The sequence below is a fragment of the Pelodiscus sinensis genome, chromosome 2, assembly GCF_049634645.1.
Source record: "Pelodiscus sinensis isolate JC-2024 chromosome 2, ASM4963464v1, whole genome shotgun sequence".
In the NCBI taxonomy this organism is placed as follows: Eukaryota; Metazoa; Chordata; order Testudines; family Trionychidae; genus Pelodiscus; species Pelodiscus sinensis.
The window spans coordinates 52,450,011-52,476,259 of NC_134712.1; the positions used below are offsets into that span (position 1 = coordinate 52,450,011).

The window sequence follows — 26,249 nt, forward strand, 5'->3', positions numbered from 1 at the left end:
TTAAATAGATGCTTCAAGCCTGGCTGTAATTATTCAGCTCAACATCTAACAAAGAAAGAAGCATTGTCTTCAAATATTTAGCTTTGCTTATTTGTCTGCCTGTGAATTTTTAAGGTGCCTATCCCAAGGCCCTCTAAGTGTGAGCCCAATGTGAAATATTTGTTTGTTTATAAACCTCATTTTGAAATATGAAATATGAATTAATTTGTACAATAAGAAAACAACAGTGCACCTGGCCAGGCTAAAAGTTACTTAAATCGTAGCATTCTAAAAAGTGCAAATAACTTTGAAGAGCTTTTTCATTGATTCCTGCAGGTAGGTCCAGCCTACTGGTATTAAATGGCTAATCTCATTAATTTCAGTAGAGAACAAAGAAGAAATTTTACATCTTATGGATGTTTCTTACAGAGAGTTCCATCCTACAAAAGCTGCTGACCAAGGATATTATAAAAGTTCTGGGGATGCATCACTCAGTATAAAACAGCATGGAATCATGAAGTGAAGATGGTAGTAGATGCTTTCCGAGTAAGTTACTAATATGTAAGGCAGTGCAAAATCAATTATTATGGTCTATTTAAGTTACACGAAAGCAATGGATACTGTTTTGCTCAACGGTGATTAAATAAAAAAGAAACCAGAAAAATATAGTTCAAACTAGACCAAAAGAGTTTACAAGCAGGATGTGCATAGGTTCAGCATTTGGATTCCTTTGGTTAACCTTATTAGAGTTTATAAAAAATAAACACTAAAATTGGGACGTCCAAGGAAGTCTACCTAAGGGAGTTAGGCACCCATTGAAATTTATTGGATGTTGGACATTTTCATTTAGCTCCATTAACCTCCACTGAAAATGCCAGCCTCAAGGACCAGACAGAGGCCAGTAACTGCTTGAGACAGAACTTAATTTGAAAGTAAGTAGAAATAAAGCAATATAAGGAAGAAAAGTAGGACATATTGTACCTAACACAAGATGAATTTTCTTAAGTGACCTTCTTTACTGGCTTTACCATCAGAAATAGAACCATGTTCTTTATTATTAATTTTTACATTAGGAAGAAGCAACTGGATTGCATTTTTGGAAGCAGATAGAATATTGGTAATCTCAATAATTATCTTTCATACAATGAGAAATAGGAAATATTTAACTAAAAGGGTGTTAAATAACTTCATGGTGTATCACTGTACCTGCCGGGAAAGAGCCTCAGCTTGTGACAACGTGTTAATAGAGGGAATGTTGCTGCCATCATATGTGCTCCTTCTTGTACTTATCCTGTCCCGTTCATTTTGTACAGCTAAAAAAGAATAATCATGTCATTTATTTGCTTGTAGGCAGTGTTGTTGAATAGAATTTCAGAGGGCTGTTATATAACTAGATGAATCACAAGGCATAACATCCAAAGAGGACCTTGATGTTTCAGCTCTGAGAGTGTCAGGAGAAAGAGTGACAGGAAGGCTGTGTCTACTCTGGGCCACTTATTCCGGAAAATCAGCCACTTTTCCGGAATAAGCTGCGAGCTGTCTACACTGGCCCTTGAATTTCCGGAAAAGCAACGATGCTCTACTGTACAAAATCAGCCACTATTCCGGAAAAACTATTCTGCTCCCACTTGGGCATAAGTCCTTATTCCGGAACACTGTTCCGGAAAAGGGCCAGTGTAGACAGCCCAGTAGTCTTTTCTGGAAAAAAGCCCCGATCGCGAAAATGGCGATCGGGGCTCTTTTCCGGAAAAGCGCGTCTACATTGGCCACAGATGCTTTTCCGGAAAAAGGGCTTTTCCGGAAAAGCAGACTGCCAATGTAGACACTCCTTTTCTGGAAAAACTGAAAACGGAATAGTATTCCGTTTTAAGCATTTCCGGAAATTCATGCCAGTGTAGACACAGCCGAAATGTTTTACATCTCTTATTCATATAACAACATATCACTAAAATTAATTTCTAATTGTTGTTAGGGAACACTTTTATGATTGGCTTCATTATAGTAGATCTGCATACTTTCTACTTTGAAATCTACAATACTCTGTAATAGGGATGTGATAGTATAGTTGATTAACCAAGAAGCAAAAGCTTGTCAGTTAATGCTATAGACTACACACATTCCTTCCCCCCCCCCCCCCACCCCCTTGCCAGTAAATTTTTTAGCAGGCTGACCAGCAGCACCGCTCAGCCCTGTCTTGGGCTGGGTCTAGGACCTACTCCTGCTGTGGCTCTGCATTTAATGTGTATTAGGAGCCAGGTGGCCAGGCAGCCAAGCTCAGTTCCAGCTAGTGCCAGGTCCAGGAACTCACCCCACCTCAGGACAGCGGCTGCTGCCACCCTGCGCTGCTGCCTCTGTATCAGAGGGAACAGCAAGAGCAACAAGCAGCCGGTCCACAAGGGGAGCTGATTTTTAAACTGGATCCCCTAGTGGACCAGCTACCACCTGGCACCCCACAGTGATGCCTATGATGCAGCGGCAGCAGTGCAGAGTGGCAAGGAGCTCCTTGGGAGTGGGGCCTGAGCGCATTGGCTGCAGGCCCTGCCCCCAGGGACTATAGAATAGTCGAATAACTGATAAGAATTAACCGATATTTAACATCCCTACTTTAATTTGATTTGCTTGCCTCTCCTCCATCCTTAATTAATGAAGCCTTATGATACAGAGCACCCAGTCCTGTTGTGATAGGTCAAGGGATACAGAACAGTCACTGGCAATGTCTGGATCATAGAAATTTGGATACCTCTGCCCATGCTTTCCTATGAGAAACACTGAAACAAAAGTGAATAATGAATTTGAATCCATTTGTAAGGTAATTTTGAACCTGTAATATTGTGCTTCTCTTTAGGGACGTTCAATTCCTGCCAGTTTATAGAACATTAACTAAGCAAAAATATTCCAAGCAGGTGAGTTGTGTCTCAAGAGACCCAGGAAAGGTAGCATTAAAGTCCTTGGATAAGGAACCTTAATAAGCACAGACGGGGTTTATTAAGTAATGAAGCTTACTTTTTAATTCATGAGGTAGAGGATAAATAAAACTATCCATCAGAGTTCTTAAAACCTCTGTTGTATCCAAGGTTAGGCCAAGGAGAAAACAAGCATTGTGCTGGTGAACATCTTTCTTTATTACACTAGGAATCTCATCATCTTTTAAGAGTAGCTGTTTTATTTCCAGTGATGTGTTTATTATTTTGAGGAGAAAAAAAAAATCTGCATGACACTGGTTCAGTTGCAGCATGAAAGGCTTCAGTAAAAAATTCTCCTCTATGCTGCATAGTATGCTGTAGTTTATATGATGAATGAACATACTCTGTTTCAGAGGTACACTAGCTTTTTTGCCAAGGACATTTACTGATGGGTCTCTTATTAGGGTCATAATAAGAAATGTCATGTAGAGTTAAACACTAAGTTTTAAACCCTCATGTAGAGATGAAACAAGAACTATGACAATTTTTTTTGAACTGGAGAAACACAATGCCCATTCACTTAGTATTTCAGAAAGTAGGTTATTAAATACAATATTAATTCATTTAGAAGAGGATTCCTATTCTGATTGAGGCAGAGGTTGGGCAGCTCTGAATCAGCATAGCTCCAGTGTAGTGGAGAACCAGGGCCCATATGTTCTATTAGAAAAAATGTTGGTGTAAAATTGGTGAAAAAGCTTATGTGCCTTTTTGTCTATTAATTTCATGAGGTTTGAATGTCCTTGAAATTCTGCTTTTGAAAAGTGTTGAGGGCCACAGCAGACAATTCAACATTTATTCACAAGAATTCCTTGGTGTATTCAAAGCATTATTGATTTTAATGGTCTGAATGTTAGAGGCCAAGTTCTGTGCCCTTATACCAGTGTTAATGTAAAGCAACTCCACAGCCTTAATGGAGTTATTTTAGATTTATGATTGTAAATAAGCAAAATTTGGCCATGTGACTAGAAGAAGAAAATATACTTTAATCCTCTCCTACAAATAATTTTACCATTAGCAAAGCCAAGTTACATATAGGACCACACAATAAACCAGTAAGCTACTTGTAGAAACACTCTGTAAACCCACTTCACTACAGTAAAGTTACAGAATTGTTCTGTAAACTGGCCTTATTATAGATAAAAAACATACCCAAAGAGATTGTAAAACAGTTTCACTACAACAAACATAATGAGGAAACCACAAAGGGCTCCATTTTAACTGCTTATTTAAATATGCACAGGATCCCAACAAAATCATGTACTTTTGTCCCCTCAAAACGATCTATCCCCAAATAGCACTGGAGATAAGACTCTCCCACAATTCTCCAAACTAGTATTTTTTTCTTGCTAGTGTTGTCTTCTTGCAGTTGTCAGCTACCCCCACTTTAAGAGAAGAACCTTTCACCGCTCCAGTTTGGAAACTGCCATACTGGGTCACTGTATCCCATCAGTTTCTGGATTTCCTGTAAAGGACAATCCTGCACTCCAACTACAGAGAGAGTAGCACAGACTACTCACTGTGCACAGACTACTTACTGCTGCTGCTTCTGCCAGTACTTTGTTATCTCACTGATTCAGTAAAAGCACAGAAACTGCAGCCACCCCACCTAAGATGAGTCTCAACGAGTTTCTGTCAGTCCCCTTGACCACATTGGGTAGACACAAAACCTACAATCTGTATCACCTGACTTGTATGAGCAATAACAAGCAACCAACTTTGAAATGTGAAAAATAATGTGAAAAACTTCAGCAACATTTTGTAGCAGTAAGTAAATTGTTTGAATTTCACAAACTTTATCTATCTCTCATTGGATAGCTTAACAATTACAAAACTTTGTCGTCATCATACTGAATTCAAAACCCAACAACTTTATACACAGACTTGCATGCACACACGCGCAAACACCCACACATCCCTTATTCTGATATATGCACTTCCAACTTTAAAACTAAAAGAGTTAGCAAATTGACATTGAAAATTATTACTTGAGGTAGACATCAACCAAAACCCTGGACACAAATTACATGTCTTTATGATGGGTAGAACAAAAGTTCCAAATCTGAACATTCCGGATTCATGGATTCCAAACTGAGGTATGAGTTCAGATTTTCACACTGTTTAAAGTATTTGGACTTGGAGTTAGGATTCACATACTATACAGATACATTCAATCTGCACTCAGCTCTGAATCTGTTAATATGCTATAGGCACAAAATATTATAGCTTCAAAACTACCAACTTCAAAAATTAGATAAAGTACAGAATAGTAAAATCACTCTTCCTTTGTGAAGGTATAACCGCCACTGGGTGGATTTGAATCTAGGACCTCTGGAGCTTAATATTGGCGCCTTTATCCTTTGAACTAAAAGCCAACTGCCTCTCAGCCCATGCTGTAGTGGTCTCTTGTTCTTAGCTGTTGCTGTGGTCTAGGTGCCATTGCGTGGGACAGTGAACTACATCTAGACTGGCATGATTTTCCGCAAATGCTTTTAAAGGAAAAGCTTTTCCGTTAAAAGCATTTGCGGAAAAGAGCATCTAGATTGGCACAGATACTTTTGCGCAAAAGCATCCGTGGCCAGTCTAGACGCGCTTTTGTGCAAAAAAGCCCCGAATGCCATTTTCGCAATCGGGGCTTTTTTGTGCAAAACAAATCTGAGCTGTCTACACTGGCCCTTTTGCGCAAGAGCTTTTGCGCAAAAGGACTTTTGCCCGAATGGGAGCTGCATAGTATTTCCGCAAGAAGCACTGATTTCTTACATGAGATCGTCAGTGTTCTTGCGGAAATTCAAACGGCCAGTGTAGAGAGCTGGCAAGTTTTTCCGCAAAAGCACTTGCTTTTGCAGAAAAACTTGCCAGTCTAGTCACAGCCCAGGTGTGTGGGTTACAAAGGCAACTACACATTACACTATTCATTGACTCAAAGGGGTAGACATGTTAATCTGTAACTGAAAAAACTTAAAAATCAACAAATGGTATTGCAGCACCTTGGAAACTAACACAATTGAGTTGTTACATTCTTTTAGTTTTATACTGTTTTAGCACTTGTTTAAATTAAATGTTTATTTTTCTTTGTATGTTAAGTAATAAATCAATCTATTACCTTCTTTTTTCATTCCTGCTCGAAAACACTTTTTTAAACGACAGTATCTGCATTGATTCCTCTTGTCCTTGTCAACAACACATTGTCGGTTGAATCTATCAGATGCAAGAAAGAGTAAATATATTAGAGCATTAATATAGTACCATCCTGATTATCAATAGGGACAATAATTATTATGGGCTGTCAAAACAATGACAACTAGCAGCCTTCACTGATCTTTTTCTTTAATTCAGTCTTGAAAAATGTTTTCCACATGTTCATTGGCTAGAATAATTTCTTGTGACAGGCAAGATATCACTAGCTTTTTCATCATCACAAATATTTTGTACTTATAAATAATAATATTTAATAGTCAACATTTGGTTTACATTTAAAAAACACCATAATTTATGCCAGAAGCCTTAGGATACAATATGTTGATACAGAGGACTAAGACCAAACGATAGTAAGAGAAGCAGAGATCTGTACACCTTGGAGAGGGTATCTTGTTGACTATCGGAAAGAAAGTGCCAGAGGACAATCAATAGTAAAGATCTGACAGACCTTTAAAAAAGAACACTGGGGAACTATGTCTAGAACAGGAAACAAAAAGACAGTGAAGGGCCTGGAAGCAAATGTTCTTTGAGTCTGATGTTCTGCAGGACAGGGCAAAAAGACTCTGAATGGTGCAGTTCAACTACGTATTGTGTAGACAACAGCCCAGGTGGAGGTCACGAGATATCTCCTTATTAGTATACAAAAATTTTGGAAAGGTAATTTGGGATTACAAAAACAGTAAAATACCATTTCTAGAAGCACAAAGCTACTTAGGCCATGTCTACACTACAGATAAGATCAAATCAGCCGGAGTCGATCTTCCAGGGTTTGAATTAGCAGGTCTAGTGAAGACACGCTAATTTGAACTGAGAGAGTGCTCCCATCGATACTCATAGTCCTGCTTCCACAAAGAGTAAGGGAAGTCAAAGGGACTTTGACTTTCCAAGGTATGGATGGTGCCAAAATTTGCGTTAAAATACTTTTACCTAAGCTACACAATTAACATAGCTGAAGTCGCATATCTTAATTTGAATTTATCTCCTAGTGTAGACCAGGGGTCAGAGAGAAACCATCTCTTGTATGGTCTTCACATTAGGGTTTATGAATCTTAACCACTTTTCAGAAACTGTCTTTTATCATAAGAAAAACAAATGTTTAGTGAGAAATCTCCAAAATGCTACTTATCACAAACCCAGCAAAATATTTTGGGGAAAATGTTCTATATATTCACATACAAAAAAAGGTGACAGAGTTTCTTAGCTGTGCACATTAGTCTAGCACCAATGACTTTGAAAGATCAATCTTGCTGTAATCCATCTCAGTGTATTTCAACTCTGGCTGGTAACTGAAACAGTCAATACCAAAAAGTAATGCTAAAACCTGCCTCTTACAGAGAATCAAGGTAGGCCATTCTAAAAGATATTATCTTAAAGGTAATTATCTTAATTCTTACTAAATACCTTGTAATATGTATTTTATTGCTTTGCTTATATATTATTTAGATGTAACGAACAGTTTTATTGCAATGAGTAAGACTTCCCTCAAGAGATATTGGTAAACATTAATTTTTATGTATTATGTTTGAAAGGAGTGAGTGTATTAGGTATCAACAATTCTTTTCAGTGATCTGTAGGAAAGTGATTTTTCCCAATAACATTAACAAACCAACAATCATATGATTTGTCCACTGTATTGTTTATTGTTTGAAAAAGAATGAAAATATTCTGTATATAAATTATATCTGAAAATGATCTGCTACCAGCTTAATAAATTAAGTTCCTCATTCTGAACATTTCAAATACCTGCAGGTATAGACATGACTCTTCCGTATGCTGCGTCTAAAGAAGCCCTTGCACCCATCGCAACTGGAGGCACCATAATGTTTGCCAGTTGCTCTATCTCCACATATTGCACAAAGACCACCGACTCCACTGTCCGCACTGTTCATGTTGAGTGGTTCTGCTGAAGAACTGTCTAATGAGGGACAAGAACAACATATGTAGTTATGGTTAAAACCTTAAATGAATACAACACCATGACTAATTTACACTCACATGGAAATGTGACTGGCTTTTTCTCTTTGAATTAGCATTTACCATTTAATGATCATACAAAGACAGCATGTCTAATTATATCTGGTCATTATTCTAATGAATATTTCCAAATCCATCACATCTGGTATCAGAATTTATGATGCTCATCACAAGAAACGCATTTTGTGCGAACTATTGCAGATTCAAAGAAGTGATTTGAAAGTTAAAGTGTACATGAAATATTTAACTTTCTATTTGTGTGTAACTATTTAAATATTCAGGCTGCCAGAAATCATTAAGAGGGACACTGGTACAAAGCAACATTTTTCAATCAGCTGGTAAAACATCCATAAATTAATCCATATATGGCAATAGTTGATTATCATCACTGTTTTCTTGATAAGAATCTTAGTTATTATTGGCACCAGAATTTTTTTAAAAAAAGCTCTGAATTAAATTTAACGAAAAATTAGCGGAGAGGGTTAGCAGCATAATGTTATTTCCATACAGGAAGAGTTTCATGCAAGCTTACTGTAAACATTATTTGCACACAGGCATGCCACCTGAAGTTGACTAATAATTTGAGACAGCTGAAAACCACAAATAGAGAACTTGCCTGTGTTCAGTTGAATTCAGAAAGCCATATGGTTTTACCAAATTTATTCTCCTTTTATTTGCTATTTGTGAGAAGTTTTTGTTCAGATAATTATCGGCAAAATTGCTGTTCTCTGTATATGTTGTGGTTATACAAAAAGAAGATTCTCCTGTCTTTATTTTCAGTCATTCAATCAAGAAGAAAAAACATTGCTATGGGATATCAATATCCAATCACATATCATAAATAGTTACAGAAGCTATTATTATTAATATTAATTGTTTACATTACAGGAACATCTACTCAAACTGAGACTGAAGCCCCATTGTGTTACATATTGCATAGATATCTGGTAAAATACAGACCCTGTTCTGTAAACAGACAAACACCCAGAATTTGACTTTGTTCTGCATTTGAATGAAAAACAAAAATGTCAACATTCTCTCCAAAGCAAAATTTTAAAAAAATCATTCCGGATCAATCAAAACATTTAATTTAGACAAAATCAAAATATTGCATATCAATTTTGACTTTCTATCTTGTATTACAAAGAATAATGCAAATTTTTGAAAATTCTAAATGAAGTCATTTTAAAGTAAAAAACTGAAATATTTTATTTAAAAAATGTTGAAACAAGAAGTTTCTACTTTGTATCAGAACTTCCTTTCCCCCTCTCTTGTCTTCACCTGAAATAATATTCTCGTGAAATCAACTCAGTCTAGTGAAGCATTTCAATGTTGACAGAAGTGCATATTCCAACTGAATGTGGTTCTGGTGAAACTTCTCTGACCAGCTTTCATTAAGATACTTGCTTATGTTTGAAAAGGAAATATACCACAGAACTGCAAATTAAAATTAGATCTCCTTAGTGTCCATCAGCATATTAACCACAAGACCATCCTTTCATAGTCACTTATTCTGAAGATTTGCCAACTAATCATTTTAATTGAATAATTCACCATCTGCATTATCAATATAAACTTCCCTAATTTTCCTTCTCTCATGTGTGTATCTCTTTAACAAGTCTGTAAGTTATTTTAAGCAAAAATAACTCACTACCAAGGAAATCCGCCTTGTTAAATGAAATAAGTGGAGAAACCTCTTAAATTCAAGTTAGCACTGTTTAAAGCCTCATAATTCTTTCTTAGTTCTAGGAAGACTCAATAAGTAAATCTACATTTCTGTTCACTAGTCTGGCTGAAAAATAATGTCAGAAATCGAAACAAAATTTTCAAGACACACTCATACAGGCCTACTTAAACTGTGTATTGTACATTGTGAGATATGCAGAATGAACATTTTTCTTACCAAAGAGATTATATGGAAAAAATACAAATACAAAATGAACTTTTCCACAAATGCTGAAATATTTGCTCTGCCTTTTAAAAAGCAAACTACAAACAGCAGCAATAGATCAATAGTTTTAGGGTAGATAAAAATAATTGTCAAGCTAGTACTAAATATACTTTCCCTATCCTGAATTTGCATACTAAACGTTAAATTCATTGCTTTAAGTTAAAATATTCACTCTCAAAGACTAACATTTCCTATATATTTGTGGTAGAATATTCAGTTATGATAAATACAGCATTCTACCTCTTTGAGGTAATATTTTTATGAATTGAAAATCACAAAACCCCATAGTGTAACAACCCATATAATAAACCATTTTAACCCAAGTTAAAATGTTACACTCATCAAATACCAAGCGCCTCTCCCAGCTAAACATTAGCCTGTAGAGAGTCAATGTGATTAAAAACTCTCTCTGGTTCACATATATATATTCCGCAAAGACTAGATTACATTATACAAATAAAATATGAGTCCATCAATTGGAAACTAGACAGCAAGAGCAAGACCATTTTCTCCATAATCAGTACAATTTCCTAAACCTCCAGATAGTTTTGTTCTATCTGTCATTTTAAATGTACAAAATATACCTTCATGCCCAAATTGTCAATACTAGTTATTCATTTGTTTTACAGTAAATAAAACAACTGCAGAAAGCATCGTTTTCTTCCTTTGATTAATTGACTGATGACAGTGTAGCTCACTTGCTTTATTACACATAACTGGTATTTTATTTTCTTTATCATAAAAAAGTTATCATGTTATTAACTTAGATTTAGTGATGAAGTGTAAAAGAACAGATTTGTAGCCATAACCCTCCCAAATGCTCTATTAATAAAATATTTAACTAGCATCTTACAGTATTATTCAGTTTTACTTTTTCCTGTTAACTCATAGCTTGATTTTGCATTACTGAATGGATGAGAACTCACCATTGCCATTATACAGAATCTGCATAGTTTCAAACTCCAAGGTAGTATATGTTGGATCTAAGACTTCACTGTAGTTTACCATGTCCATTTCCAGTATTGGTTCTGACAGCCTCATCATTGAATAAGAAAACAGTAAAAGAAAGCTACTCAGGAGTACAAATGTGGTATGATGAGATCTACTCTCTTTTGCTGGCAATCAGTGATTGATAATCCAAAGTTAACTGTAAACCGTGTCACCTAAGTGCAGTGATGGGAGGAGCTGTAAAACTGCTTCTGCATGCCATATTCTGCCTATATCTTTTTTCTTTTATGGTACTCCAAGGCAATTCTTGTGATAATCTTGGAATGTTCCATAGACTCGTCTTATCAGGAGTCATATTGGCTTGCATTCTTGAGGAAATTGAAAAGGGTGTCCAACAGATGATTCTGCTCATTTTAATAACAGAGTGCCAAATGCTGCCCACTGCCTGGACCCCTACTACACAGCCTTGTAAGTATGGAAAGCCCTAACCACACACAGAACCACAGGGATTCTTCATGTAGGAAGACTCCATCCCTGAATTCCTAGCTACTACCACAACCAATGTTCTGCACTAATGGTCATGAACTGGCTGCACAGATGTGTTCCACCAAGCCACTATGTTAAAGGGAAGCTTCCTTCTTCTGAAACCTGATGTAAATCCACTTTTTTCAGACTTTGCAGAGAGGAAGGAAGGCAGCAGAATTTGGTCCATAACAAGATGATTTTAAATACTGTTTTACAGGATTCCGTTTATGGAAGGAGTTAATTATGGGAACCTATTCTTTGTACAATGCAATTACATTAAAGATTACCCACAGAGAACTGTAAAACTAACTAGCTTGTGTTTAATTAGCTACATGTAATAACTGGTTACACAGTATCTATCACAGGTTGGCCTTTTAAAGCAAGTCAAGCTCAGCTTTGCCTACCATCGGAGAGCTATCCCTGACTGACTGTAATGAACACTTAATTTTAATGATGACCCAGCTATGTGAAATCAGGGAGAGGACTTATTAAACAAAACTGGGAACTCAGTCTAAGGGAGGTAACCCAACTGGCAGAGTCCCCAAGGAGGGGAAGTAGTAGGAAAAATCTTGCTGGCACGAATCAGCATAGGGGGAACATCCTATAGGGCCCATGAGTAGACGCCAAGAAGAAGCAGAGAATTTCAGTGTAGTCCAAGATGGGCAGAAGAATTATTCATTTAGAAATTTATTTGGACTTACAGTTGGAGTTTATTATCCCGGCAGGGGGCTGAATCTTATGATGACCTGGCCAGAGGGTGAAGCCATGGAACACTCAGACAGAAAGAGGCTAAAGGGGCTACCCAGAGTGTCAGACATGAATTTTCCTGCAATATCACGACCTGATGCCAGAGACACTTCAGCAGCAAGATCTCTCTCCTTTTATTTGGAAGAAAAGTTATTTAGCGGTGGCTGATCTAGCAAAAGTAGCCACCAAACAACTCCTTAAAAGCAACAGATAGGAATAGGGAAGAGGACATCACCATCCACAGTGGGATGACAATAAGCAAAGAAAGAGAACTTTGAGAAGAAAATTTCCAAAACTCATCCATCAAACCCCACAATCTTATGGATACGCCAAAGGCACTAGTCCATCCACTCAGAGCCCTGTGCTTCCTTAATGCCTCTATGACTCCTATTCCAGACAAAGGTATAACACAAGCCAATGCCTAGAAGTTGAGACTAGACAATTCAGAGTGGAAATAAAATCTACATTTTAACAGTCAGGGCATTAACCACTGGAACAATTTACCAAGGGTTATGGCAGATTCTCAAATAGCAATTTTTTAAAATAAGGTTGGTTGTTTTTCAAAAGATCTGCTCTAGCAATTATTATGGGGAAGTCCTGCAGCCTGTGCTATACAGTAGGTTAGACTAGAGGGTCACAATTATCCCTTCTAGCCAAGGAATCCATGAATCCTCCTGTCTGGATCTCAGCTAGCACAGCTCTATAGGAACTATACTGCTATGATATTCTACAGAGCTAGGTGCCTCTTGAACCCATTTTCATAAGGGATCCCCTAGAGATGGACATTATTTGGCAGACGTGCATCATGCAAGTCCCTTACTTCCTCTTCTTCATCTTGTTATATGGATCTTGGAGCTTGCTGAGAGATTTGTATTTTCTCAGATATGGGCAGGAAAAGTGATACAGTGTAGTGGAAACAACTGACCCCATTACTATGTCAGAAATTTGTGTCTAGTTATTTGATATGGTATTTTCATAATCTATTTGCCTGGTTCAGAAGATAGCCAGCGCCAGCCAGATGCTTTAGGAAGACACAAGAACCCCTCTGTGGAAAATTATGGAATAATTTGCCCACAGTGGAAAATTCTCCCTCCCCAACTAACAGTTAGTGGTTGGATTATGCCCTGAAACAACTTCTCTTTTAGATAGGTTGTATGTGGCTCTTTTCAGACCAGTGACCTGCCATGGATGAGACAGTACAAAAACAGTTGGCCCTTGATTCCCAAAAGCTGATAGTATCTAATTTCTAGACATCCAGCTCCTCAACCCAAAACCATTCTGCAGTGAGTGAGTGCCATGCATTACACACCATTACTGGGCCAATCCAATTGCAATACAGGCAGTCCCCAGGTTACATACAAGATAGGGACTGTAGGTTTGTTCTTAAGTTGAATTTGTACATAAGTCGGAACTGGCGTCCAGATTCAGCTGCTGCTGACCTCGGTGCTACTGGACCAACCCAGCAGCACCCCAGCTGCTCTGCCCCAGGCGTCCTGATTCAGCCGCTGAATCTGAAACTGACCAACCGGCAGCGCCCCAGCTGCTCTGCCCCAGGCATCCTTGAGAAAAGCCTGGTCTGCTGGGGGGGGGTGCACTATCTGCACCCCCCCCCCCCCAGCAGACCAGGGAGACGTTCCACGGTCCCGCCGCCCGAGTCCTCCACAGCTTTGCTCCGCATCTCCCTGGTCTTCTGGGGACCCCCCAGTAGACCAGGGAGAAGCGGAGCAGCTTTTCTCGTCCCGGAGGACGCGGGCGGCGGGACCGCGGTGCGTCTGGGCGGTCCCGCCGCCCGCGTCCTCCAGGGCAAGAAAAGCCCGGTTCGTAAGTACGGATCCGACATAAGTCGGATCCGTGTAACCTGGGGACTGCCTGCATGTAATCTGTTGGTGCCAAATCCAAATCCTGCTGAAGTCAGAGGATGCCTATTTACTTTGGTGGCTCTTGAATGAGACCTTTTGAGCATAATCAAAACAAAACTTCACTGCATCTATCCAGAAAGCAGAATATCAGGCAATATATACAAAATTGTGCCTTTTATTTGATTTGCTCCAGAATCATTATGATATTCTGCACACCACACACCAGAAGAGTAGAATATTACATCTGGGAATGCTTCCAAATTCTGGGGATTGGGATCCCAGGCATAAAAATGTTTTGTGTTGAGAAACATGAATGATCTTTTCTCCCTAAAGATCAGATTTTTAAAAGGTATTGAGGTGCATAAAAGCAAAGATGGGTTCCTACTGGGATTTTCAAAAACACTTAGGCGCCTTGCTTGCATTGAAACTTTGTAGCTGTAGCTTCAGGTGCTTAAATAGCTTTAAAAATTAGATCCTAAGGGAACTGTTCTACATTTATTATGTGGTATATGGTTTTCTGCCTTTAACCATATTTACTTTTTCAACACAGCTCAACTTTTAAAAAGCAGATATAGCATTTTCTTGAATGATTTGGAGGGGTGAAATCTTTAGCTGAACTACCACATTTATTTAGCAACATTTTGTGAAGTGTTTCTATCACGCACTACAATCCTATGATGTTTTCTAAGCTTTTCAGTTTGAAAGAGATTTTCAGTCGTTACATATATGCAGTGGGGTAATTGCTAATAATCTAATTATTCACCAAACTGCCTGGTAAAATAAACGTGTTACTTTAAATAGTACATAAAGGTTTGATTAACTAAAATTATTTTTCAGTTTTGACACGTAAATTTCTGAGAGAAATTTGAATAAAGATGTGATATTTCTATAAATTGCCACTAGCTTTTTCCATATAACATTTTAAATTGCCCAAGAATAAAAAAAAAGAATACAACGGAAAGCAAGGTTTTGGTAATAAAATAATTTTATACAGCTAATTTACATGCTCAGAACTCCAAGCTTAGAAAGACATAGGTAAATGCTTAACTTTAAAGTGGGAAGGGGAAAGAATCCTACTCTTCCACTTCTGTCAGCTGGCAGTGGTCATAAGAACAGTTATATTGGGTCAGACGAGAGGTCTGTTGCTCTTTTCTGTATCTTTTCCAATACTGATACATCTTTTTTTGAGATGGAGAGAAACCATTTGTGCATGCAGGATTCAAGATGTAGGCATACCATGGATTTATAGAGAGGCAATATAATATCTTCTGCCTGATTATTTTATACCTTGGCTATTTATTTCCAATAGTTTGCTAGCTTTTTTTTGACTGCCACTGCACACTGAGTGGATGTTTTCAGAGATCTCTCCACAATGACTCCAAGATCTCTTTCTAGAGTGGTAACAGCTAATTTAGGCCCTATTGTTTTATATGCATAATCAGGACTCGACAAATAATACAATCTACTCACCCACGGCAAGTAGGTGGGTTCGGGCGATCCGGAAGTGCTGGGTTCGGGCGATCTGTGCATGCGCGGAACGATCTGTGCATGCGCAGATCGCCGGACAGCGCAGCTGGTGAGTGGGGCTCGCTGCGGTTCGTAATTGAGATTATGTTTTCCAATATGCATTATTTTGCACTGAAACATAACATTATCCAACATGATATCTGTTATTGAAGCCTCAGGACTGCACATCCAAATGGTACATTTACCTTTTTCAACGAGAACTATCAGCTCTCTATACCTGAAGATCCTGTTCCTTTTATCCTTACTTTTTTCCCCACAATCCACCTGATGGGATGGGACAGAGGTAACTTTTCCTAAACAGAGTTTTACCAGCTGAAAGGTATATGAAGTGACCAAATCTTGCCTTCTGCACCCTCCATCCATTCCTCAGTAGAACTGCATCAGTTCTGATACATCAGAGCCTTCACTGACTACAAAGGAGCAGGAAGCACTTGATCCTTTGTATTAATGACATTCAAATCCCCATTTAAATAGATTCCTTTTATATAAAAAATACAGCCCAAAGCCAGGCAATTATTTTTATAGGGTGCATCTACACTGCACCCGTAGCACAAAATAAGCTACTCAATTTGAGCTATGCAAATTGCTTAGCTTATTTTGTATTTTTCGAAATAGCTTATTTCAAAATTTGGCACTGTCTACACAGCACTTATTTCGAAATAAATCATAGACACATAGACTCTATTAATCATAAAAATCATAAAATCGCTATTCCAAAATATCTCTTACTCCTTGTGGAATGAGGTGTACAGGGACACTGAAATACCAAGTCCGTTATATTTTGAAATAACAGGTGTGTTCAAAAGACGTGGAAAAGCTCAAAAGCACTGCAGTGTCGATGTAGCGATAATGTCCTTTTTATGCTTTTGTTGATATAAATCACAATAAATTAAGCTGTATTTTCATGAAATTTGACACAAATGTGGATTTAGGGATTTTAGAAGAGACATGATCTTTACAGTCAAGATATAATTTAGGGTAAACTATCCTCCCACTCTGGATTCATAAATTCAAACATAAGATCAGTGCAAGCTGGCATTAATTCTACCTTGTTTCTAGTAATTTGACTAATGTCATCAGCTAATCTGGGTGTGATTCTTGGAGATTTGCCTGATTAAGGAGAGGAATTTATAATGGATGCTACATTGTCATTTGCTGGTAAGTGACAATGTGTAGAAAAATTAGTGTAGTATATATGGTTGCAATTATGGGGTAAGATTCCATTTTCACATTGAGTAAAATCTTAAGCTTCAAACTTACACAATGGAATTACTTACATGTCAAAGATTAAGTAAAAGTGTTTTTAGGATGAGCTCCTTACTATGAAAGTAGCCCTTCTGAATTGGGGGGGGGGAAGATTAATCCTAATGGGGCTACTAGCAGAGAATGGTATTACTCATTGTCAGAAACAATGGCAAAATCTGACCATGATGTCATCCCAAATATTATATCAAAACAATGAAAACGGATTCATATTATACACCTTCAAAGAAGTTTTTAAAGTTTTTTTAATAGTCGAGTAGTCAATTTTTCAGCCATAGAAAATGACTAGATTTTGTCACAATTAATACAATCTAAAATTATGAGTACAAAAAATGAGAAAAGGTAATCACTGTGTTGGCTAGATCCACTATGGACCTGAAACCATAGGCACTGAGGGTAGTTCCAGATGACAGACTGCAACCTTCAACCCGCCGTCAGTTCAAGATTTATACAGTTTACTAGCATTCAGAACCAAGCCAGGGATATACTTTTTACATTATTAGAACATCTGCATTGTTTTTCAAATTCTGTATGACCTTGCAACTTACAGCCTGAGACGCTCTTTCACATTCTCAACCAAGCCATGTGCCTTTGACAGCAGGGCAATACTAGCCTCAGCTAAGTAGAAGTTTAAAAATGACTTGACTAGCCAGGCTAAAAAATGCTCCCTTGAGATAAGTGATTTTTTAAACCAGAGTAAACAATGAAATTAAAAAAAAATTCTGAGTACATTTGAAGGAAGAGGAATAGGTGCAACTCAAAAAAAAATCTGAACTCATTGTCAACTGATAACAGGCTCTAGCAGAAAGCAATCCTATCTTATCTGTAGGACTATTGAGCCTGTTAATTGTCCTGCCTCTATTAGATTTAATCATGCTTTCTAATCATGGTGTAAAATAGAACACACGCTAATAAAATCAAGGTTATTTCCATAAGCGTGTTCCAGAAGAACAAATCAAAGCACCATTGATAGTGACAGCATGTCTTTAAAAGCAGCAGTTAGAAAAGTGTATGTATGATTATAGCCTTGTGTATGCTTATTCCAGATTGACAATGTTAGGGCACTAAAATAGTGTCAGTTTTAGAGGCAGCTTGTGATTTAAGCATTTGCCTTAAGTCAGAGGCAATGAGTCACAATCTCCCCCCAACTGGGCTCTGCTGCTGTGAGGTGGGAATAAACTGCGCTGGAGCTACACCCGATGCATTATGTCTGGCAATGCTGCAGCAGAGCTCTGTTGCCCACCATGTTGGTGGGGATGGATGCTTTGCTCTGTCCTTCTCCAGTCCACCCATGGGTGTGAGAGGCAGGACACTGCGATTCTTCATAGCTGCTTTCCCTCCAGCGCTATGAGCAACTATATGCACATCTTGTGTAGCCAGGCAAGTGGGACCATAAAGCTTGTTCTACAATTATGTTAATCAGTGAACGATAGCAGATACTCAGTGCCCCTTTTTATCTGCCTAACAATTATTGTACTGAAAGCAGCAGTGCAAATTGCCTCATCCTGCCAGTGTGTCTCAGTACTGTCATGAAGGGATAGCCAATCAGAGGTGGGAGAGAGTAGTCTGGTGTTCTTGTCCATGCAATTATTTGCCCCTCAGATGAAAGACAACATAAGAACGGCCATACTGGGTCAGAACAAAGGTCCATCCAGCTTAGTATCCTGTCTGCAGACAGTGGCCAATGCCAGGTGCCCCAGAGGAAGTGAACCGAACAGGTAACGATCAAGCTATCTCTCTCCTACCATCCACCTCCACTCTCTGACAAAGGCTAGGGACACCATTCCTTACCCATCCTGGCTAATAGCCATTGATGGATTTAACCTCCATGAATTTATGTTGTTCTCTTTTAAACCCTGTTATAGTCCTAGCCTTCACAACCTCCTCAGGCAAGGAGTTCCACAGGTTGACTTAGTTGTTGACCCTGAGTGCTAGTTAACAACAGGGTGCTAGTTAACACCAGTCAAACAGCAAGGTTGGTAATCTAAATACTTGCCCACTAGGAACTGGATTCAATAATTCAATTCAATCACCAACTCCTTTTCCTAGGGAAGCAGCAAAGGAGATAATGTCCTTTGGTGATAAAGGACCTGGCCTATAACAAGAGATATGACATAGCAGTAAAAGACTCTATAACTCCTGACCAATTCTCCCATGGACCACACACAGCTTCCTTCTTGCTCTGTGGTTTGCAATAAATGGATATGGCACAGGACCTTCATCATGGATGTCACAGTGCCACTTTGCCAGAACTTCAGTACTAATTATGATGTTTAGGAATGATGTTTCCATCAAGGCAAAGCATCTTGCATGTGCCAAACAAACACATTCAGGTATACAAATTAACAATGTGTAAAATCCCATACCAGTAGGGCTACCTATTTTAAAGGAAAATAGGAATCTCTGCCTCATTTTTAAGTTCATTATAGAATGAAACCGTAAGTGTGGGGTCATTCAGATCATTTATTAACCTGAAACCTGGCCTCAGGACTTATACCCCAAACATACTCATCACAATATGGTATCATTTTATAATAAAATAGTGAAAAAATTAGTTAGCCATTTTGGAATCCAGTTCACATTTATGATAACAACAGCTGTCATAAATATCTCTAGATGCCAATGTCAACCAGCTCCGAAGGCACAGGAAGACTACGACCCCCCAATTCCTGGCCACATTTTGTAATGGGCCCCACATTTATCATGTGTTGAACCAAGATCATAGATGCTATTTCTGAACATGGGTGACTAAAATCCAAATTTGTGTCTCGGGTCCATCCCTAATTATTAGAGCATTAATTAGTGGGGAAAAGATTGGGTGGAATATTATTAATCTGTACCACATATTAGTGTTGGATGTCGGAACACTCAGATTGATAGAAAACTACAACCTGTTTTGTAATTAATAATTCAGATTTCAAAAGCTGACTCTTAGGTCTTGAATGAGCAGTAAATTACAGTATTAAATTACTTGATTTGTGCAAAATATTTTTTTCCTTGTGCGTGAAACTACTGTAAGGACTTCTGTATTGCACAGTAAACTTCCGATAATCCGGCACCTTTAGGACCCAGGGGTTGCCGGATTATCAGATATGCCAGAGTACCGGAAGGGGGGCTATGAGGGGTCTGGGGGAGTGGGGGTTGGCAGGGAACTGCGCAGCGTGGGAGAGAGCGGCGCTGAGGGACCAACCCGGCAGCACCCCAGCTGCTCTGCGCCTGGTTTCCCCAAGCCTGCCGCTGGTCAGTTTCAGCAGCAGAGGACTTGGGGAAGCCGGGGATAGAGCAGCTGGGGTGCTCTGCCCCCAGCTTCCCCAAGTCAGCCGCTGGTCAAGTTTCAGCAGCGGTGGATTGGGGAAGCCGGGGGCAGAGCAGCTGGGGTGCTGCCAGGTTGGTCCCGCAGCACCGCCGATCACCTGAGCAGCTGTGGTGCTCTGCCCCAGGGCTTCCCCAAGTCCACCGCTGCTGAAACTGACCAGCGGCTGACTTGGGGAAGCGGGGAGTAGAGCAGCTCCAATTGTCTGGCTGGCCAGAGCACTTCCGGTTTCCAGTTGGTGCCGGACTATCAGGAGAGCTGGACCACTAGATGCCGGACAATTGGAGTTTTACTGTAGTAGGAATATGTTTACAGGATTCTCTCAGTTCTGAAACATTGCTGAAAATCTGCAACACTAAACAATCTGCAAAAATAAATGTTCCCAGAAACAAACAAAGATAAGACTGACTTCTGAGCTGGTTAAGGAATTTGCAGAGCAATTTGTGAACCATAGGATTAAATACAGAACTGCTCCCACTAAACTAATCTCAGGTAGGAAATCCAATGCAAGATTCTCTTTATAGTACCAGAGAACATACAGCAACAGAGCCATTTCATGTTGTATCTTCATTGTGAGTTTGTCCTAAAAGTTATGAGTGTAGAGTTTAAAAACAAAAAAACACCAAAGAGCTAGTCACTGAATTTAATGAAATATTTTCACAGCTCACTTATTAGTCTACGCAGTAAGATTAGTGAAGCAACCATGCCAGGAGAAACATAAGTACAAATCTTTGGGGGGAATAAATTTACACTGAGCCTGTTTCCATTACATACATTTTTAGATGCTTAGAGCACTTTCAAGCATTCTGCAAACAACAGACTTTTGTGTTTAAATTACTCTTATTTTAATCAGAACTGGCAATTCATTATATAAAGCTCTATTGTATCACATGACAAAAATAAACCACTTATAGTGCAGGAAGATGAGCTTTTTTATTTTGGAGTAACTGGGACAGACTAAAGATACATGTTTCTTAGCTGGACACCAAAACTGTCTTTGCCTTTCTACCTTTGACTTAATAAAAAATCCATTTTTGAGACCTTTCAACTGTAACCTCCACAGTCATTAATAAAAATATATGGAAACCAAAGAATCGGTATGACCTCTATTAAGTCACATTTTGTTAACTCTTTGAAGGCTGCTGACATGCCCTATTGAGCACTACAGGCAGTCCCCGGGTTACGTACAAGATAGGGACTGTAGGTTTGTTCTTAAGTTGAATCTGTATGTAAGTTGGAACTGGCATCCAGATTCAGCCGCTGCTGAAACTGACCGCCAGTTCTGACTTACATACAGATTCAACTTAAGAACCCCAAGCGTCCCCAAGTCAGCTGCTGCTGAAACTGATCAGCGGCTGATTCCAGAAGCCCGGGGCAGAGCAACTCTGACCAGCAGCGGCTCAATCAGGATGCCTGGGGCAGAGCAGCTGGGGTGCTGCCGGGTTGGTCCAGTAGTGCCCAGAGCGGGGATGCGGGACCAACCGGCAGCGCCCCAGCTGCTCTCCCCAGGGTCCACAACACTAGCTGCGCCCCCTCCTCCCCCCCCAGCAGACCAGGGACACGGGGAGCAAAGCTGCAGTGGCAGCGGGGTGCCGCGCCTCTGAGGCTTTGCTCTGGCAAAGCCTCAGAGGTGCGGGACCCCGCCGCCGCTGCGGCTTTGCTCCCGGTGTCCCTGGTCTGCTGGAGACGGTCCCCAGCAGACCAGGGGCACCGGGAGCAAAGCCGCAGCCGTGGCGGGTTCCCGCACTTCTGAGGCTTTGCTCTGGCAAAACCTCAGAGGCGCGGGACCGCGCCGCGGCTGCGGCTTTGCTCCTGGTGCCCCTGGTCTGCTGGAGACCGTCTCCAGCAGACCAGGGACACCGGGAGCAAAGCCGCAGCCGCAGCCGCAGCCGCAGCGCGGTCCCGCGCCTCTGAGGGTTTGCCAGAGCAAAGCCTCAGAAGCGCGGAAACCCGCCGCTGCTGCGGCTTTGCTCCCGGTGCCCCTGGTCTGCTGGAGATGGTCCCCAGCAGACCGGGGCACCGGGAGCAGCTTTTCTCGCTCCAGAGGTCAAGGTGGCGGGACCGCTGCCTGCGAGCTCCGGGGCGAGAAAGCCCCGTTCGTAAGTGCGGATCCGACATAAGTCGGATCCACATGAGTCGGGGACTGCCTGTAATTTGGTTGGTAGTCAGGAAAATGTTGTCAACTACACTCAGGGAATGGTAATATATGTAGGCTCTATGAGATTTTTCAAGACTGACTATGAGATTTAGCCACACAATAACCATTAATTTTCAACTGATCCTACATGAGGGCCTAGTCCTATGTGTCGTTAAGAAGACATTAAAAGAATATGCTCTACAGGGTTTTCCAGCCAGATCTGGATACATACAACATATTCAGAAAGTATAAAAGTTTTAAGCATTTTCTATCTAACTGTTGATTAGCTTATTACTGTTTGTGACTGACCTAGTATTTTGCAACAGCAGTATATAATATCAACACATGCACATATAGAAAGTATGTTAAGCAACAACTTGAAAGCGCAAGCCATATTTTGGACTGCATGACCTTTTTTTGCAACTATCTTACTGGTTTATTTTTAAAGTTTGATTCATTATTATTCACTGGTTTTGGTTTTCATCATAAGTAGGAATGTTAAAACAATGAGCCATTTAAATGCTAGCAGATGTTAAAATGATTTACTCTTTTAATTTAGAGCCTGCCACTTGGCCCCACCATGGTGGCAGCTGTAAGATCCCATTGCCCAGTCCCTCTGTAGTTGCTCCAGCCTGGCGTGGCTGGCTGCTGCCAGAGTTTGCCGGAGTTCACCAGCATGGGCAGCTCAATGGTAAGCATACCAGTAAGCCTCATGCTTACCATTATGTTTATCAGTTAACCATTTCAGATCCCTAATCACCCAAAGTTCTATGGAGACCAAAGTTATGCAGATCAACCCTTTTTGCTGCCGCTGATTCACTGATCTGCATGCTCTCCTACCTTCACCAACCCTTAATTGAACTCAATCAACTGTAAAGAGTGAACCTGATACACTCTATAGTTTCGCACAGCAGTTCTTAACCTGTTGGGTAGGACCCCCAAAAAGGTCATGACTAGGAATGTAAAATCCTGGATAATCAATTAAAATGTTAGGTTGACCTAACATATAACCAGTTAACCAACTAAATGGGATCTACCCTGGAGTCTGCACCAGCTTTGCTGGAGCAGCCTCTAGCGCTCCCACCTCCCAGCCCTGCTCTGCAAGTGGCTGCCTGCTCTCAGCCCCATGTAGGGGCTGTCACCGGCTTCCAGCTCCCAGTGCCCATCTGGGCTCACCTTAGCCAATGCCTGGACGCCAGAGCAGCCCCTGCCTGTAGGGTGCCCAGGCTTCCTGCGGACAGAGGGAGCAGCCCCTGCCTGTGGGGTGCCAGGGTCCACTGCAGACAAAGGCTATTGTGAGCAAGAGCAGCCTCTGGTTTGATGGGGCCGCTGCAGGGCTGGAACAGCCTCCTGCCCGTTACATTACCGGTTAACCAGTTAACCTTTCACATCCTTAGTTATGATCCCATTTTAATGGGGTCACCAGCATTGGTGTTACACTTGCTGGGATTTGGAGCTGAAGCCAAAAGCAAAACCCACTGCCCAGGTTTGAAGCCCTCAAGCTTTGGCACCCTCTTCCCCCATGGAGGCAGGGCTTAGGGTTTGGGCTTTCCAGGATTGTGCACGGAAGTTTGAGAAGCCCTAGTCAAGCAGTTGTCAAGTGTTCTAAAGAAATTCAGGCATTGTCCAATGTGGAAGAGAAGTTGCTGGGGAACGAACACGAACACACACACTCTCTCTCGCCACAGTGACATCTCTTTAGAACACTTGCCCACAGCAATCAGCATTCAATGAAAGATTAATGTTTTAAGTTTGTGCCAAGAAGGGAATATGAGGGAGTATTAAGACTGAGAAATTTTTGCCTGGGAATACCCGTACCCCCATTCCAGTAGAGGGGGAGGATCAGGATTTGGCAAGACAGTCCTGGCCATGGCCACCCATGGGTTCTTCTTGGAAGGAAGGTGGACATGGCTATCTGATGACAGCCTCCTATCCATCCCACTCTTGAAGTCCATATGTGGAAAAAATAAGGGGGCATGACAGAAGTCTTCTCCTCACAGGCCAATCTGGAAGAGGTGACTCAGATAATTCACTCCCTACACTTTCACCCTGTGCTTAAGACCATCTCAGGTATTCTGGCTGATTTTTCAGGCACTTGCAGCTTCTCCTCTCTTCCCCCCATCACCCACACACACTCCGCACACTTTATTCTGCCCAATAAATGGTAATGGATTTTAGGACTGGGTTTCCTAGTGTGCTGAAGGGCTTGCCAGATAACTTTTTATGGGAATCAGGAAAAAATTTCCCCTCTGGATGAGATTGATTCTGTGTGTGTGTTTCCCTGTCACTCAGGCTCACTGAGTCCAGGCTTAATAAGACATAAAGGATAGCAATATTTGGGAACTGAATGGTATTAAAACCGGAACAAAAGTAAACACCTGGCAGAAGAGGGCAAGCATCAGGGTAAACAAAGATATTGCTACTGTTACAATTTGTAGCCTGTCATCACAGCAGGTAGGAGTGGTTGATTTCAGCCTCAGCTTTGAGGCACTAGACAGGCCCTTAGAAGCCTCACTCACAGATTCACGGCTATCTGTCACAGGCAAACATTTAGAGACACTTTTCTTTCGGTTACAATAAGATTGACTAGCCTCAGAAAACTTCCCAGAGTTACCTGTACCCCCTCACAAACCCCATACATACTTTGGGGCTGGGTTACAACATTAGCTGGGTTAAAAACATTTGCCATGTCACAGTCACACCATATACCCAGACTGGAGACCTTTCCAAACAGGCCACAAACCAGTACCACAGAGCGCTTCAGCTGCCTGCCTGAAACCTCACGAGCAAAACCCCTTCGACACTCCAGCAATGTCCACGCCCCAGATGGCCCCGGGCCTCATACACAGGTGAGGGGGTCTAGAATCCAATCTCACCTTCCCCGAACAAGTTCTGTCCGATTCCAAGAAACCAGCCACAGATCCCTGGTCAATTTACCCTCAGGATCTTACCCACAAATCACGCTGAGCCAATCCTTTAGAATCTACCATCTAAAGGTTTATTACTACAATAAAGAAAAGCATGAGAGTGAGGTTGCTAAAGTATCATACATTACGTGCATCGAATCTCCCAGTTCTCGATGCAGGCTCTAGCAGAGATATTATAGCTGCTGGCTTAAAAGTCCTTGTTGCGCATCCTAGGTCAGAATGGGTCCACAGTTCTTTCCGGCTCTTTGATCCCTGCACTGCTGCCTCTGGGATGAAGGGCTGAGCTGAGTACAAGATGAAGATGACAACATGGCAAATTTATACCTCCTTCCTGGTCTCTTCTTGGCTGCAGCAGGTCACCTGGCCAGCGGCCTATCCCTGTGTTCCCTGCTGGTAGCCCTTAGTGTCATTCCTCATTCCCGAGGTGTGTCCTTGGCCCACTGAGTGCTATTGTCGCACAGAGCCTCGCTAATTAGCATGTCCATAGGCTGAGCTCTGCTCATTGCTCAACCACAGACAGAGAAATATTTAATACTCGCACAAAATACATACTTATAACTTCACACGCAGACATTATACATTTACATGAATAGCATATATAAAATTAGCAGACAGTAAGTTTCTATTCAACATCTCGCATGGCTCCCTTTATACTACTTTTGAGACCAACAACCCCCCCAAGGGTGCAGTAGTGACCCGGCTGCTCCCCTCACAATCCAATAACGTGACATGCCTCTGGATTGGGAGGCAGAAGGAAGGTGCACATACCCCTCAATTATATCTACATTTTCCTTTGTGCACACTGGGAAAGACCCTTAGATTCAGCAGTGAGCTAACCCTGTGCATGGCTAAGGGGATTTGGCTGTCCATCCTCTCCTGGTGGCTGTCTCACCTGAAACAGGTTAACCTTGTCCTAGACCCAATTGATTTCCCCACTCCCA

The 26,249-nt window shown here is 40.8% G+C and overlaps 1 protein-coding gene across 3 annotated transcripts in view; it reads right to left on the minus strand.

Annotated features, from left to right (window-relative positions):
* HNF4G (hepatocyte nuclear factor 4 gamma) overlaps window positions 1–26,249 on the minus strand; it is a 94,772-nt gene that overhangs the window by 14,842 nt on the left and 53,681 nt on the right. For 2 of the 3 annotated variants that reach the window (XM_075920496.1, XM_075920497.1), the window contains exons 2-4: window positions 7,881–8,052; window positions 6,043–6,137; window positions 1,186–1,292 (exon numbers count right to left, since the gene is read on the minus strand). In XM_075920496.1, the coding sequence (XP_075776611.1) occupies window positions 1,186–1,292; window positions 6,043–6,137; window positions 7,881–8,026 (348 nt within the window). In that variant the 5' untranslated portion in view covers window positions 8,027–8,052. Of the gene's footprint in view, window positions 1–1,185; window positions 1,293–6,042; window positions 6,138–7,880; window positions 8,053–10,988; window positions 11,193–26,249 lie in introns of those variants that run through there. The other variant, XM_006131554.4, reaches the window with a different exon arrangement.